The sequence below is a fragment of the Anoplopoma fimbria genome, chromosome 24, assembly GCF_027596085.1.
Source record: "Anoplopoma fimbria isolate UVic2021 breed Golden Eagle Sablefish chromosome 24, Afim_UVic_2022, whole genome shotgun sequence".
Taxonomy (NCBI): Eukaryota; Metazoa; Chordata; class Actinopteri; order Perciformes; family Anoplopomatidae; genus Anoplopoma; species Anoplopoma fimbria.
In genome coordinates, this window is record NC_072472.1 from 18,126,194 (window position 1) to 18,143,831 (window position 17,638).

A 17,638-nucleotide genomic window follows, 5' to 3' on the forward strand; every position below is an offset into this window, starting at 1 on the left:
TGCCACATTGCTACCTTTTTGGAAATACAGTCTTCATTTTAAACATTAGCTCTCCCTGCACATGCAGCACTCAGTACCCACAAAGTATACCTCTTGATTAAACCCATTCCAAAGATTCATGTCTCAAATTGACGATTCGGATATCATTCACTAAGGATTAAGATCATCTTCAAGTATGAACGCTGTCTATAAGAGGAAACATTATTCATATAAAGTATGTAGTATATATTTTCCAGACACTAGTCTATCATCACTACCTGCAGGGAGTGGCAATAAAGCTCGGCAGGGGGAGCAGCCGAGAAGTCAGAGTTCAGCGTGGAAGAGAAGCGGTTCTAGGAAATCCATAATATACTGACCTCTCTTTTCACAGCAAACCTGCTTGTGTCAATCACTTCGACTGGGCAAAAAAATAATTTTAACTGTGTCTGGACAAATTGCTTTTCACTTCGTCTTGCTATGAAGGAATGAAGTGCACAGACTTCAATCCCTTTCTCTATGAAACGGTATAAAAGCTTAAACTCCTTTAAGCCTTTCCAGCAGATTTTTTTAAAAGGTGATTAAAACAGCTCATCTGGCAGTAATTTGAGAATTTATCTGTATGAACAGCTTTTCATTTGGCTCCATTCGTGGTGGTGCTGTTGATTATGCTGTTGGCTGGGGTTCGCTTGTTGACGTGAGGGATACGTTTAAAGCCCAGCTTTCCAGCTTGGTGTGTTATGTTTTGTGAAGTTTGAGGGTACATGAGGTGTTTCTGAGGTAAACTTATTGTGCTCTAATAAATGTCTTTAAGAGTGCAAAACAGAGCTTGCAATCTGAAAATCTTGGCACAAATTGTAATAATCTGATGGTTGAAGAGAGGGTCCACTCAACTGTTAAATGTAATTGCAATGATTTGTGAAAACAAGCTGAATTCAACAATTTGTTATACCTCTCACTGCCAAACCAACACAGCTTTAAAAATCTGGCTACAGTCCACATTTGATACCAATCTATCAAGTCACAATAAAGCCGCTGTTTGAAGTGAGCAGAACTGTGCAGGTTATTTGGTTGATTGGAAGTAGTTCTTATTGCAGTGGAAAATCACAGGCAACAAAATGCCTTTGAGATTAATGGCTGTCTGGAATTTCCTTTTATCTCCGTGTCCATACATACATGCTCTGAACATGAGTTAATTACTGTATTTCATCACATAGCCACCAAAGACTGCAGATGTCTTTCCTCTTCCTAACACCTTGACACTATCCCTGTCCACACTTTTTTTCCTTCTTACTCCCTCATTAACCTGAGACATCTAAAAATATAACATGATGTCATTGGCAATTGTGCCAGCCTGCAACCCCTAGTAATATGGACTTGCAATAGAACTACACCAGCTTACAATGTAACCCATCATGCAATTGGGAGTAATAGAATGTAAGCGAACACAGCCTGGATTCAAGCCGCTTTATTTTTTGGAATAAAAAAAGTCGAGTCTAGATTCAAGTTAAATTAGCAGATTGAAAATGTGTAGGATCTTGATGACTGTGGGGCTAAAATTAAAGATTAAATTGTTCTTGTGAACTTGTCTTTTTATCATCAAAAGTAGGATGGAAAAGTAATAACATTATAAGAGGTGAAATGCAATCACAAAAGCGTGGGATATAAAAAAAAAATGCAGTTATTACAATAAAATAAATAATTTATCAAACAATCCAAACAAAAATCTCTACTTTACATGATTCTATTATATCTTCAGTTCATCATGCTGAATGAAGAAATTGGCTTTAGACACAAAGAATGAACCCAGCTGATACAACGAATACAGGAATCTGTCTTGACCAATATTTCCCTTTAAAACTACATTCAGTGTGCAACATCATGCCATTCCTACATAATTCAAATATCTCCCACTGGCTCTCACACTAGCTAATGAGACTGTAAGTCAAAATGCTCAAGATGCTTTGAGAGACATTCCAACGTCAAACTCTGGTTAATGAAGGTAACATTAGGTAGGTCCTCACCCTGTAATAACAAGGTCAGTCCTGAGGGCATCGTGCTCATACTGGCTCGCTCTCTTTGCCATCACTGAGGTTCTTACTGGGATCTAATGAGCCAAGTGAAGGACTGGGTTTGGTTTAGACGTGTTCTGATCAAGGCTGTCAGAATAAATTATAATATAAAAATGTCAAAGACGTGTCATAATACCAAACCAGTTGAATGTGTGAAAAAAGGAATCTAGATAAATTATTTGAACGGTCAATTGAACTGAACGCACCAGTTGCTTGGCTAATCGATTCTGTAAGCCAAGTCGCCGAGAGCATATTGATTTTATTGATTATTAGCCGCCTGACTGGAGGGAAGATGTAACCTCGAAGAGCATCTCTGAGGTTACACTATAACTATGACCTTTAAAGCTGTCCTTTCAAAATATTAATTCTCCCAGTTACTCTCAAACCACAAATACTTAAGGGAATACAGCATTACCCTCGAAGCATCCACTGGACCACTTCAATCATTGCTAGCACGGATAGACAAGTTGCATGAGGCCACATATGTACAACAATTTGTTTTAGAGAAACTATTTGTGTTAGAAAGAAAAAATGTGCCAGCCTCTGTCCATCTCGATTATCAGATTAGGAAACAAGATTGATTCCTAAATGCACTTCAGGTGTGGGATGTCTTTACAATAAGCCTACATATAAAATCCCAAAACTTTAAAAAGCAGATTTAATCACAGAAGTAAGACGCTTACCTCAGAACAGATAACAGAGGTCAAAAGAGTACAAACGGCACGGAGAAAACCACAAACCCACAGGAATTTCTGAGTTAAGAAGCTAGTCCGTCCAGACGAGCATGGCTATTGGTTCACTATTAAGGACAGTTTATTGTGAGGAACTGAGAGTAGCGCATTTCGGCGAGAAGCAATAGATGCCAAAACAATTAATAAATAAACTAAAGCTTACAAATAATTTAGTGGAGCCATATCAGGTCCATATTAGGTTTATGTAATGTGTGGTGTTGGTCTGCAACCTTAATTTTGTTTTTCACAGAAGTATGATGTGATCTGTATGAAAGAGTATTAGGGAAAGGCATAAGGAAAGAAAATGAAAGGAGAAAAAATGAAGGTCCAACTTTAAGTATTAGAGCCAGGCATCGCATTTTTTTTAATAAAGGCAAATTGTTGAGAATAAAGTTGAAATACCATTTCAAGAATAAAGTTGATATGGTGAGAATAAAGTCAAAACGCTGGGGATAAGTAAAAAAAATTAGGTCAAAATACCATTTTGAGAATAAAGGAAAAAAATGCATTAATGAACAGCAAACTTTTGATAGTGAATTAAACTACTACCGTAAGCACATAAACTGAAATTTCAACTTTATTCACGACATTTTGGCACTATTCTCAAAATGAAAAATAAATAATAAATCTTCCTCATCTCATTTCCCCCCTTTGCCTGGCCCTAATACTAAGTAGATTCGTGACACAGCGCACAAAACCACATTTTATCAGCGTTAATAACACGTACTTAAATGACAAATTTATTTGGTTAGTACAAACTTTGTCTGCTTGATTTAATACATTAATGAGGTGGCAGTGACCATGGGACTTCTTGTTTAATATTCTTCTTTTAGTTTATGCTCAGCTTCATGCTTTTATACATGTATGACTAAAGTAGAGTCGTTCTCTAAAAAATAGAAATCACGTGATTTCTATATTTTTTTTTTAGCTCATGCTTGTTGTTGCACCCTATAAAAACATTGTGCTTTAATAAGAGCTTGTCGATGAAAGCAATAGTAATGGCAGAATGAACAAATGTACCGTGATTCTATTTTTACAGATATGAGTAGAAAAGGTTGAGGGCAGTAGTCTGGGTGTGGGAGGATCCTTCAGGCAAGGAACTCGCTACCTTTGTGGGGCAGGCAGATAGTTATCGACCCTCCTCAAAATGAAGAAATGTGAGTGTGTGTGTGGTGGAGTGTATACATATATGTGTGTGCCTGTGAGAAGGTGTGATGACCTCTGAACTCCAGGCCCACGGGCGCTTTTTAAGCTCTTAGTAGCTTCCCTTTCCCCAGGGTTGGCAACCACGCTCGGCCTCACAGCACCACATAAAGCCAGTGAGTAAACAAGGGAGGAAAATCGTGAATCACAGCTTTCAGTACACAATCCGAAAACACACAGTAAAAACAAGCTCACGCTAACAACATTACATATGCATTCATGCATATTCAGTCAGAAGCAAACAATCGCAGCAACGTCTGCTGGGGTTTGAGAGAGACAAGAGAGATTTTTTTCTCTATCAGAACAGTTCATGGGGGACTAAGTTCTCATGAGCATTTGTCAGGTAATGATGACCTTAAAAACACCTGTTCCTTTGGCATGACTTCACCTTAGACATAATACATTTTTAGGGTTCACAAGTGTTCGGCCCATTGAGCTCTTTAAAAATAGAAACACAGAAACTGCTTTCAAAGTCAAGGCAAACACCTAAATCCAGGTTTGATGGATTCCAAGAATGGGTGAGAAAAAAAATGCAAATTGCTTGAAAACCTTAGAGCCAGGGTCATAATGCAGTAAAGTATGAAAAAATACATGCTAAACTAACAACCAGTGTACCTTTCTTTAAAAAAAAAACAGTAGTTTCTGCATATTCTCATCCAGTATGAGTGAAGCAGAGAAGGGCCACACCCTGAATACATTTCTTTAAACTCTATTCCTAATTTTTATCCTTCACGTTGGCGTGTTCCAAGAAATAAACAACATTGACGAAGATGCTCTCCAACCAATTTGTTCTCCAGTGAAGCTTATGAGATGCATTATTTCCAAGGAAGAAAAGAAGGAATTTGAAAATTTCATCCAACAAACAAAAGGAATTCCTGTCGGCGTGCAAAGATGTCCCATCAGCCCCATCATCCATGGCAAAGAAGAAGTCCTCATTAGCAGCCCGGACTCAGCTCATCACTGTCACCACCCCAAAGACTACGGGGAGGCTTGTTAGCTGAAGCTGGCGACACAGCGGGCCGGCTTCCCCCAATCAAGCAATCATCGCTTAAAGTCCGGCGCTCTGTAACAAGTGCCGTGTGGTATTTTGGGGTCGCAACAACAGTCAACCTCTTGCAGCCGAGAGTGTCGGTCGCCAAAGCAGCATGAGTAGGTACATGTGAACTCTGACCTGTGTGCAACTAACTCCAGCAGGAGCCAGCCAGATGTCTCAATCAAACGGTTCCCTGTGGGCCTGCTGCACACACCAGTGATGGAATTAGGCCGTGTTCTGCTGGTCTCTGAGCCCCTCTTGTACTTACTTCTTCACCGATAACACATGGACGATGGGGTCTGTAAAAGGTAAAATTAGCCTCAGAGGGGCCTTGGTCACTTATTGCTAAAGTAATTAGCCTAGTTATTAGCTTACCTGGTATGTTTTTTTTATGAAGATATTAATCCTTTTACTGCCAGCGGAACTGAGAGGGTTAACTGAGCTTTTAAATCCTGTCTTCTGTTTCGAAGCACAGTCGAGACAAGCATCATAACAAAGAATAACAGGATGAGCCATTCTTTTATTTTTTTTTCCCATGGTTCCTTTTTAGACAGTGTTTACAGACCATCAAACAAAGCAGGTAGAATTGCGAAGCAAGTAACAGCCTCACTCTGGGGATGCATAATTTACATCTGCGGGATGAAAGGGACAAAGCCATCTCGACACGAGCATATGCTTTTAATGGCCATCATTTAGATTATTATGTATTATCCAATTACCGTCGGCAGATTTATTATGCAGGGATTAAACTCCACGCAGGAGTTCCAGGTTTCCCTTAGTTCTAAGTGCGGTGAAGTCACTTAACAGTACAGCTTTAAGAGCTCAATGTTTTTGATGACGACAGGTCACGGACAACTTTTTACTACAGTCAAGATCCCATACAAGTGGATGAGTTACATTAAACAAAAGCAGGGTGGAAAAAAATATGTAATCATTCTGATTGCAATTAGTTACGCATGGATCATTTTCAAGGACAGGCATGTAAACCTGGCAGCTATCCCAGATATAATGCATAAGACTCCCTGTAATCTATGGTGGGATAGGGATGTTAAAAACACACACACACACACACATTCACAGGTTCAAACATGGCCCCATTTACGGTCACCTTATGCATTGAATAAATGCTTTTAGTAGCTGGGCTTTGTGTCAGGTGTACATTTCAGTGCAAATTAACATATTCACGTCATGTTGAAGGATCAGAGAACTTTCCCAAAATGTCTTGAACAGCACAAATCTCCTTGAGTGTTCTTGAAATGTTCAGGATTGCATGGTAAGCAAGTGTGTCAGTTTGGAAATTTAAAGACAACAAGCTGGAAAATTGGTGTCATACACATTTCCATGCTTTTGGCGTGGATTTGCAGGCCTTAGTATGTTTCCCTTTTTGAGTCAATTTAAGCAAACTGTTGGGAAATGGTTGTATTATATCCACATGTTGACACTGCAGCTTCTGCTTCTGGTCACGCAAGCTAGGGGGGACATTTGGAGCATTATCTATGGTTTGGAAAATGTTCCATGAATAACACTCATAATATGTTGACTTTAAAGAATGGAATCACACCCAAGAAAGTTTAACCCACATGTATTCAGAAGAAGGCAAAACAATTTTCAGCTCTGAAAAGAGCCCAAACCATGGAAAACTCGGCCTCTGCACTGTCAAAAAAAGGAAGTCCAGCACTAAATGAAGTCATTACTCCGTTTTAACACTGAAAATATGTTGTTCTTTTGTCAGTCTGTGGCCACTGTTAATGTCAATGACAGCTGTCTTTGTCTTACAGAGTGAACAAGGCTGGCGCCAGTAAGGAATTAGAGGGACTCTTGAAATTTCTAAAAATATTTGTGATTTCTTATGTGCCTTGCTTGTAGTTCCAGGAAGAGATGCGCTCATTTATTTTTACGATTGCTTAGCGTGCCTTAGGCGGAGGAGGTGATGGTCTTTAAACGGATAAACCTGTGGGGTCTGCTGCTCGACTGCAAGTGTAGCAAGGTGGCTAATATCAACTGTGATCGTGGCTAAAGAAAAATGTGTTAGAGCCAATAAAGCCTTGTGGAAAGTAAGTATGTTGTCAGCACTCCAACAAAAACTTTTCTTTGCTGATGTGGCTGCCAAACTCCACCTGCAATATTAGTGGCATAGCAATGTTACACTTGGCTTCAGTTTCCCAGAGTGAACCTTGACCATCCAACAAAAACATATCACAAAATGTATAATCCAAAGTTTTGTTTTTTTTAAGATAATGTTTGACAATGCCTGATTTCCCAACATACATGTCATACTGGGTTGGAGTTGGCATACTCAAAATGAAGTAACTAAAAGAAAAGAACTACAAATATGAATAAAATACCAGAGTGCATGGGAATCTCTCTTTGTCAAAAAAACAACATGCTGTATTTAAATATTTCCCCCTGAATGATCTAGAAGTCAATCTAGCATGCATTACATAGTCAGAGCATGGAGCCTGTTTTCCATCCATTGAAAGAAACACACCCTCGCTGGTCTGACTGGTGCAAAAGGGACTCTCCAAGTTAAGTCTATCTGTCCCATGTTAACCTGCGGCACATGTAATATATGCACTCAATGAGCACTGAGGATGATAACCTTCAATGTCCTACTTTGACTCCTCACATGCATTTTTTTTTATCATATACATAAAACAACCTGCCCTCACATAAACCTCTATTTGTTTGCTCTTTGGACACCTACTGTGGCAATTAATTTCCACCGGTGTGATAAGAGCTGCTTGTAAAAGGCTGTGTTTCTCTGGACTGCAGCAGAGCTCAATAGATAAATGGGTCATTTTCAGCAAGCAGGCAGCGTGCAGCATGGGTCAGGGGCCACAGACAGAGACTGCTGGCCCCAGAGGAAAGGTGACAGAAAGACCCGCAGGGTGCTATGAGGGATCAGACTTAGCAAATGCTAAATCACTCCATCTCACTTCACCTTCTGTCCCACCGACGCAATTTAAAATCACTCATTGTGTTTCTATTTATACACATGCATGATTATTATTATTATTATTATTATTTCTAAACGTCCCATCCTGAAAACATTAGGGTGGCTATCTTGGCAATAACTCGTACCTGAACAAATCTGTAGAAATGCCAGTAGACAGTAAATCCCCGTCAGACAGGCAGGCATCATTCAAGAGCAGCTGGGAAACGGTGTAAATCCAGTTAGAATGCGCTTTGTTGTCTATTTCATCTAAGCCACAACTTCTACCGCAGAGCCGATGGTGGGTGATCCGGGTGGAGGAGCGTCCCTGAACTCCGCCGTGGTACAGATAACACTGTTCAGAACTGCTCCCCGAGGAGTGGATTTCTTTTTGAATCAAAGTTCAGATCAGTCGGAGGCATCGTTGCGGGTTACTCGAGAAGTAATCCCCTCAACGCCACTTGGATCCCCCCCTCCGAACTCCTCGCTTCCAAATGCCGATAACTTCGCGGAATTCATCTGTGATCAGATCCGCCGTTAGTTCCACTGCAGGTGAAGCTTTGCGCGGCTGAATGGGAGAACGAGAATCCAAAAGAGTGAAAGGGCGTCCAGTTGCAGAACACTTCAGTTGTTCAAAAGGTGCAGTTTTCGCCCGGCTTCGTGGGGCCGGCGCTGGTTGGACGAGGGGCCCCGTGCGTCTCTGCGCTCCGGCGCTGCTCTGGTTTCTCTCACCAGTCACAGGCTTCTCTGTTATGCAGAGCAGATTCCAGCGAGTCAGGCAGCATTTAACCGCAGAAGGACACATTCACAGCACGAGGCTCCACTTACATTGAGCACGTCCCTTATTAAAAAAAAAAAAAAAAAAAAAAAAGAAAAAAAGATCCAGACTACAGCAGCCTGGTAAATGTTAGAAAACACCAACGTTACTGCAAACCCACGGAATTTGGGTGTTTTTTTTGTTTTGTTTTTATAGTAGTTTTAATATCCAATAAAATATGATTAATTCTCACAAGTCAAGCTGTTTCAAGCTCAGTGAATGGCATCAGCCTGCAGTAGACCATACATTCAATTGGCTGCACAAATCAAACGCTTTGTTTTAAGTGTCCATCATTATATGCTAAGAAGAGCCTTTTTATGAACGCCAGAATTCCCAAACCAAGAGTGTTCTTAATATTTTAAAGTGTGTCTACAGTTGAAAGTGAGCATGATTTGACCTTGATGAATGATTTATAGTATTTTTTTTATCCTCCCATCAAGACAGGGGGACGTGCACTTTCACTGTGTCCTTATTAAAAACCTAAAGGGATCTGCTCAGGCAGCATGGAAAAAAATGAAAAAAAGTGTATTCCTAATGAGCCAGTGAAATGTGCCTCCATCCACATCCGGCAGCAGCAGTATTGTGATTCTTCTTCCCATGACAAAAATCGATGAGGTTTTCACCCTGTGACCTCTCAACACACCGCTGGGAAATTAAATGGCATTTTAAGTGCATTAGAAATGTGATGCCTAACATAGTATGTCTTGATATCAAACAGGCTGAAGTAATAATCACACAGCTTGAGTGAAATTCTACTTAAATTAAATACATTTTGAATTAAGGTGCGATTGACCCTACAGTTAATAGCAACAGTATATCTGTGTGACCTCAAATATATCTTCTGTTTTCTAAGGAGGTCAGCACTCCCTCTGCTGGCTGCAGGGCTGCAGCACACGGTGGGGTTACCTTTTTGCTTTAAAATATTAATATTCAAGGTTAAAATTCTGTCCCTCTTAATTCTTCCCAGTCCTCGCTGTTACCTCCAAACCCCCAGGGGAGTAAGCAGGCAGGCTGCATGACACTACAAAAACATGCCAAGCTAAGTGCAGGCATAATTTCTACAACAAAAAGCACCTTTTAAAAATTCCTTCAGAAGTCCAGCCAAAATTAGTAACAGAAGAAGAGAGACGGTAATCATGCATTCAGAGAAACTTCAATCACTCTGTCTCACTAACACGCCACAGAAAAAGCAGTGATGCTGCTGGTATTTTTAAGTCACATTTAGACTGAGCAAAAAATGGCCTTACCCTGTCCACGACCTCTTGCCTCAAATCCTTTAATTGCCAATTGTGCACCACTCTGCTGAATGGGGCCTGCACTCAAGGCTGAGTGCAGGAAACCAGGAAAACATGTGAATGTAAAGTCTCATATAAAACTTTTTTTTTTTCATTAAAGAACAGTTTCCATTCCTTTCTTTGCTTTGCTTTGTTGCATTTTCTTATTTCTCCCAAGTCCTATTAAATGGTTGCACTTGCTATTCTCGGCCTCTGTTCACATTTTTCTATTTCCTCCCAGTGAATATCATCCCCATTGTATGACTCTCTGGCAGCACGGTGGGCAGAGACTGACTAGCACCATAATAACATATTATTGTAGAGGACAATATGGTCTTGGTCATGTTGTGTTTGTGAATTAGTATCATTTTATAACACTGACAGGTATAAAATAGCTGTAATCACAGTAGGGCAAAAAGCGCATATGACAAGTTGACAGAGGTTCAACAGTGGGGTTGTGCTTCATGCGCGTGTGGCCTCAGCATAACAACAGGTGCAGTGCACGCAGCTAAACGCAGGGTTTGTGAGTTCTATCATGCATTTCACAATTGGTCACAATCCAAAGAATCTCCAGCACCGATGTTTCCAGGAACAGATGGTGAAAAATTGGACACAAAGACACGCGCGTCTTCATGGCAACACAGCACATAAAATGGCAAGGATTTCAAGGAGACAGTGCCAAATACTGAAACCTATTTTTATTTATTTCACTCCAAAGTAGCTCTTTAGTTGGTTCTGAGCCAGGGGAGAAAATATCTCCAAAAAGCACAAAGCCAAATCTAAAAAATATTTATGAAGGAATAAATAATTTGGAACCTCCACAGACCAACAAACCTGGCCTCAGCTAGTCCTCTATTAATCACTATTGACTGCTTTGTCCAAGAAAAAAGACATGCATGGACAAGAAGTGCAGATTTTAATTACAGGAGCTATGTGGATATTTGTGTATGTAACACATATTGCTGCAATTAGCTGTGATTTTCCTACATTATGTTTTCCCATTCTAGCTTTTATTTTCCGTGTTGATTCTCCACTCTCCCTGTTTTCTATTGTCTGTGACAGCTCTTTGACTCTTTCATTTCCCTTCACTCTTTTATATATTTGCATGATTGTCAGCACTTCTCACTGCACATCAATTTAGTTGCTCAGGGTCATATAAAGGGTTGAAGAAAAATAAGAGACAGACTTGGCGTTCACCATCACACAGTAAGAATAGCTGATGCAATAGCCAAACCTCTCCCTGCAAATTGGCAAACTGGCAGCTAACCCGATGGTCTTATCAGTCTTTAAGACTTAGCCATCCCTTCAAATCTCACAATAACACTGTCATCTTCTTTTTTCTGCTGGGCCACAAAGATTTTAGGTATGAAGAAAATAGGCTTCTTATCCTGAGATAGGAAACAGACAGATAAATAATCCCTCTTTCAGCCATTAGCTCCACATAAACTACATCAAATGAAAGCCAGTAAGAGCTCCAAATTAGGTTCCACAAAATAAAAAATCTATTTTTCATGCTGCCCATTAAAGATAAAAAGCCAAAAACATCATTACTTTTTTTGACTTGAATTTGCTCCAGGCGTCAGAAAGACTGAGCAGAAAGTCTTATTTTGTCATCCTGTAAAAGCATAGAGGCTATAGGGAGAGAACTGTTAAACGATTAGCTTTGTTCTATATCAGTACATCCCAAAGTCAGAGCCCTCACCATAAAAATGTCAAAGCAAAGGGAGAAGGGATTGAACTGTATTGGCTTTGGACACAGCACTTTAGGGTCTGCAGCTGCTGAACTGGCATTAAGTGGTATTAGAGTCTTTGTCAGCAAAAGGAAAACATAGTCCTCTTCCTGGGAATTGGGTTCAACATTGTATCTTTCAAAGGACAAATACAGACCCCGCACAATCTGGAGCACCACTTTACTGACTGCTGGCTTATTCAAGGCTTATTTCAGAGACTTCTTTAAAATTGTTTTACACGATCAGACCAATTCAAAACTAGGCCGCTTAGAAGTAGAGCAAAAATAATTGGATAAAACAGATCTGCAAGTTTGAATAGTGATAAAATTTGAAAAAGACTAAACAACCTTTGATTGATAACACCTAGTGCTGGATTAACACAAGTATAGGTATATAACAACAACATGGTGTTTGACCAGAGACTAAATAATGATGGTGATATGTTGTATAGAGAGCCAGGCATTAAGATCTAAACTTCATCAACTCATCAAAGCTCTCCATTGGATTGTTTAAGGGAAGTATGATTAATGTTCTTTATCGACCAGCACATTTGCACAAATCAAATTTAGCACTTGGAGCGTACCTTTGTATCCGAGGCTGTTGTCTTCTTTGGATACTGGTTCAGATGCAGGTGTTTGGGCGATGACCTCACGGTTTCCTCTGTGTTTCTCTGTATCTGTTTGGATGGGGACAACTACAGTAGGTAATACAATTAAAAGGAAAATGTATAAAATTGCTTGAATCATCCATGTGCAACATTAATGAACAGGACTGATTGATAAATACTGTAGAAATGGGCATTTTAGTCTATAAAAGGTCTTCTTGTATGGTAACCTATACTACTACTACTACTACTACTATACTACTACTATTTTTGTTTGACATTGTTAAATAAATTACTTTGACGTATTTGATTTAGATGGTGACTCATCAAGTCGAGGCTTGTTTTTTCGTTTTTTTATACATAAGGGTAAAGTGACTAAATTGATGTGTTTTTCTTTGGAAGCACATTGAGCGCCAACACCGATATGTGTGATCAAATCTAATCAGTGGTGAAGTAAGTATGAACACATTCATGTCTTAGTCATCAGAAGAATATGATCTCTTCTGTCTAGGCAGACACTAAATCTAATGCAACACATTTCTGAAAACTACAGACAGGTAATGGTAAATTGGCTAAGCAACCATAAACCTTTTGTACAGTTTACAGTAGTGGAATTGTCATATCCTCAATGAACACAATCTGAAAGAAATGATTCATGCATAATGTTTAAATGCTTCCGTGCACCAACAATAACATTTAAATTGTTGTACCCATGCTTTATACACTGGCCTGTGCTTGGCATGGAAATTGTCTAGAAATACACCACTAAAGGGTGCAACCAGTTCATCACAGCACTGGATTTAAAGCCAATAACTTTTTCTGGTATTGTCATCTTGAAGAGCATCTTGGTTCAGGCTCTAAAAAGGTGTTTAAATGTAAAAGACACATAGAACTGTGGGATGTGTTACTATACTGCATATAAATATGTTCATTGGAATGTAAAAAACAGCTTTGACTTGTTTATATTGAAGTAAATATTTGACTCAAAACCATAATAATCATCTTATAAAGTGAGTCACCTAGCCTAAAGCTCACACATAGATTACTCCTGACCTGTATTAACACTGTTTATCTCATCACCATACACATTTCTGTAACACTGAAATCAATTTGATCTAGAATAAACTAAGGTTAAGGAGAAATTAAAAAAAACAGAGAGCTCAATCAAAGGGTACAAACAAGTTGGGGATGCTCTGCTTTATGGATATTTCACAAATAAATTATTAATACATATCCAGAGTTCTGTGTGTATGTTCAGCCACTAGAGGACAGTATAACTGCACCTACAAGGTGCTGACATTCTGCTAGTAAAATAGTATTGGTGAATTCATTTTCATTCGTATCTTCTCCACACAAACCCAAAACTGGCATACGAGTGTCACCTCGCAAAGCAAGTCTTTAGACTATTTATTTTGTTCATGTATTCAGAATGGCTGTCATAATACCAGAGAGGGAGAGAGTATTCTGTTTAAGAATATTATTTTTCACTTAATAGAAAAACTGTCTTTGTACTGAAAATCCATGAACCCTGAAAGCCTTTTTTAAAAGTCTGTGGTGTGCAAACTACTCTTGTAATTGGACGCAAAACTAGGCTTTTTGAGTTAATGCAATTATTTCATAAAGTTTTATTGTAACACATGTTTCAAAGTAATCTAAACACAATCTCATCTTAAAAGAACAATAAATTAATACAACAACACATCAAGAACGATGGAAAAAGTGAAAGATGAGTATTCTCAAGGTTTCTATGTCATGTCTTTGTCTGGTCAGTGATGGGATTCTCACCTGATAAAATGTCCGCAGCAAGGCCCCGCTGCAGCTGGTTGACACAGAGAAGGCTGATGAGAAGGGATGGGAGTGGTGATTGTAAAGTCAGCATGGTCCCCAATGGCCCAATAAACCTGGAAACCAGAAAAAAAAAAAAATTTGGGACAGCACAAACATGGAAACTGAACTTGAGACATGCTGGAGGAACAAAACAATCCGTATACACTGTGCCCCTATGTTAGTCAGATAGCATAATTATTTGCTTTTATTTTGGCGATATGCTGCTATTAATTTGACTGAAAATAGAGTTAAGACCCATTAAGCCCTTTTTGTAAAGGGTTTGCTGTTTAACACTATCATTAGCCAAATAAAGTCCCATTATGGTTTTATAAAATTCCTCCTGCAAAGTCAAATCACACAAACTCCTCGTCTACCCTGCTGGAGAGCACCAAACAAAACAATGTTCCTGTGTGAAATTCCACTATAAAAAGAAGGGAAGAAGACAGATGGACTTTCCTCCGAAACCCACCCTGCATGCAGCCAAACTCTGGGTCTGATTCAGTCTGATCCATCCACACATACCCGGGGAATGCAGATAACTACTTCACTGCTGCTTTTCCCGTTTCTATTCCTTCACACCAGTGAGCTTCAGCAGGACATCTCAAACATGCTCTCTGTGTGCTTTGTGCAAAACAGTGTATGTGAGCAGCTTTGTGTTCAGGTGCTCCATCAAGATTTCATGTGCTCATACATAATCCAAGTCAACCACCATACAAACATGCTCACATTTACCTGCTGCACATCCCAACCTTAAGCCCCCAAACAAATACACGTCCTCAACACACAAGTACTAACAACAAGGGGGAAAAAAATAGCTCTCAAGTGGGAATGGTGATGGGATACGGTGACAGCGCCAAGCGGGTGAAAACGGGAAGTCACTTGTACTGATCAGCCATCTGTGGTACAAACAGCCTTGCAACTCATCCTAGCTGTCTGATGGACAGCCAGATTCCTGGGATGTCTTGGCACCCTGTGGCCACCGACTCTATGCGCCACTTTAATTGTTCTGAATAAATGCAAACCAACAGCCAACATGGTAAATATGCCAAAAGCTTGTGATTGAGATTTATCTACTAACTGTATGATGTGTTGCTACCAACTAGATTTTCTGTATACAAAATGTAAAAGGAGTAACTTTATATGTTTATTGGTTTGGTTTTTTTTTTTTTTATATCAATCTTTCATGGAGTGATATATTTGGTTCTACATCTTCAAACTAGCTGACTTTATTTAAAAACCTTCGAAAAGGAAGCTTGACAAATGCTTTAGATTCAGAAATTGTATATATACAGTTAATTATATAATTTCCTTGTAATTCACTGTTATGAATTTTATAAATATGACTGTCTGAAATGTAATGATACAAGTTGTGTGAATTCTAAGTATTCTTTACTTTTATCTCTGCTCTACATTCTGGATCTGGTTTATAATAATTTGTGGAATCTTGTAAGTCAACTCCAGCTTGGCATATTTGTATGCATGTCACGGCAATAAAAACTTGATTAGTGAAATAGCATCTACTGAGATTTGAAAGTGTTGGGCCAATATAGTAAAGATGCTGAGGTTTCAAAAGCTATGAAAGGCAGAAACAATAATATGACGTTGTAATATAATTTTCAATATGAATAACGTTCAACATATTGACATCTGCTACACATCATCTACACAAACATCAAGGATATATCACTAACATAATGAGCAAGGAAGATTGCATTTTCTAGAGTGCTGAATATTAAATGTGGGTGGTAATAACAACATTGCATTGTTTAGTTTGACCTAACGTTGGGAATACAAAAAGGAGAATGGCAGAAAGTGGGTGTAGAATGGATAAAAAAATTAAAAAATCCAAGATATAATTAAAAAATATGCCAGTGGGAGCTATGAGTGTAACAGGAAAAGCACCTAAGTTTATGTGTAAATATGCTGATTACTGCAGTGGAATTGTTTTTTACTTTCACATCTGAAAAATGACTTGAATAGACTAATGAAAACAACAAAATTCAAGACAGGGGTGCATTATGTAAAGATTATCAATATGTGTAGTCAACATATGATATAGTACTCCTCTATGCATTGTTGTATACAGTATACGTTCAGCCAAAAGAGCACTTTGTGTTGGTTTCATCCGTGTATCCGAAATAACATGCACGCATACTGTGCATCATACTGTGTCATATACAATAGATGTTGTCATCATAACTGGAAACATGAACACATGCATGCACTGACACTCGGAACACGAAAAGGCGTCCAATACTCAAAAAAATATCTGTTGTAGTCATCTGCTCTGAGCTAATGGGGAGTCTGCAGATCGAAGGAGACGGGACTGCTGATTTCCCCTTCCTTCTTCTGTCTACTGGGGAATAATCACAGCTTACCATCTAACATATTGTCAATAAGACAGAACAGGAGCTCCCCCCTATACCACGGCAGACAGATCACATACTGTAGCGAGCAGTGGAGCGTAAACAGAATCAGCCTCCAGCCTCCCCCTTCCCAATCTTTTCTCCCTCCTCAATTCAATCCCCTGTGCTCAAAGAGACAGACAATGTGCAATATGTTATACCTGGTATGCCATGTCAAAAGGTGCAGGGGAGATACTTAAATACAACAGATACTTAAATACAACAGATACTTAAATACAACAGATACTTAAATACAACAGATACTTAAATACAACAGAGATACTTAAATACAATCAGACATATTTCACTCCACCTGTAGCATTTGAATGACTATAATACTAACGCTTTCGTAAAGTATTTATTGTATTGGCTTTTTAATATAGGGCCGAAAATATTTAAATACTTCTACACCTATGGCCATTGCGGACTGAGATGTGATGGTTAATTAGCAGCTGGTGTAGTACAACACCAGCGGGGGTCTGAGTGAAAGCCGGGGGCACAACCTGGAAGTAGGATTCACTGACTTTTATTTTCCCTGCGCAATAACTGAAGTCTAAATCAAGAGCACAGAGGGAGATGTGTCAAAAGAAGAGGATTGTGCTTTTGAGACTGATTCAGATATTTGATGTACACACAACACACAAACCACCTGCATATATCACTGTCAATCAAGTAAAGCCATACAATACACACTTTCACATTGTACAAGGCTCACTGTCTCCTCATGTAGGACTGAAGAGTTCTTATCAGCACCTGGCAGTTATCGCTGACATGTGGCTGTGTGTCTTTTGGGGAAATGGATGTGGAGACGGATACATGGCTTTCATCACTGCCACTATAATGCATTACGGGGAGCTATCAGAGCAAGACAAAGGATATTAAAAGTATGAGAGGCAATGTCCGGGGCCCTGTCAGGACTCATGGTAACAAGTCATAGTCGGCTGAGTCGGCATTATGGAGGAGAAAAAACTGGTGTAAGGAGTAACAGATGATGCCATGGACCAGCCACAAGGGACGGTGACCTTTGGCCCCAG

General features: G+C 39.3%; 1 protein-coding gene across 1 annotated transcript in view; it reads right to left on the reverse strand.

Moving 5' to 3' along the window:
- LOC129113112 (roundabout homolog 1-like) overlaps nt 1-17,638 on the reverse strand; it is a 91,203-nt gene that overhangs the window by 65,873 nt on the left and 7,692 nt on the right. The window contains 2 exon segments of the mRNA XM_054625257.1: nt 12,352-12,444; nt 14,158-14,273. Of these exon segments, the coding sequence (XP_054481232.1) occupies nt 12,352-12,444; nt 14,158-14,251 (187 nt within the window). The 5' untranslated portion in view covers nt 14,252-14,273.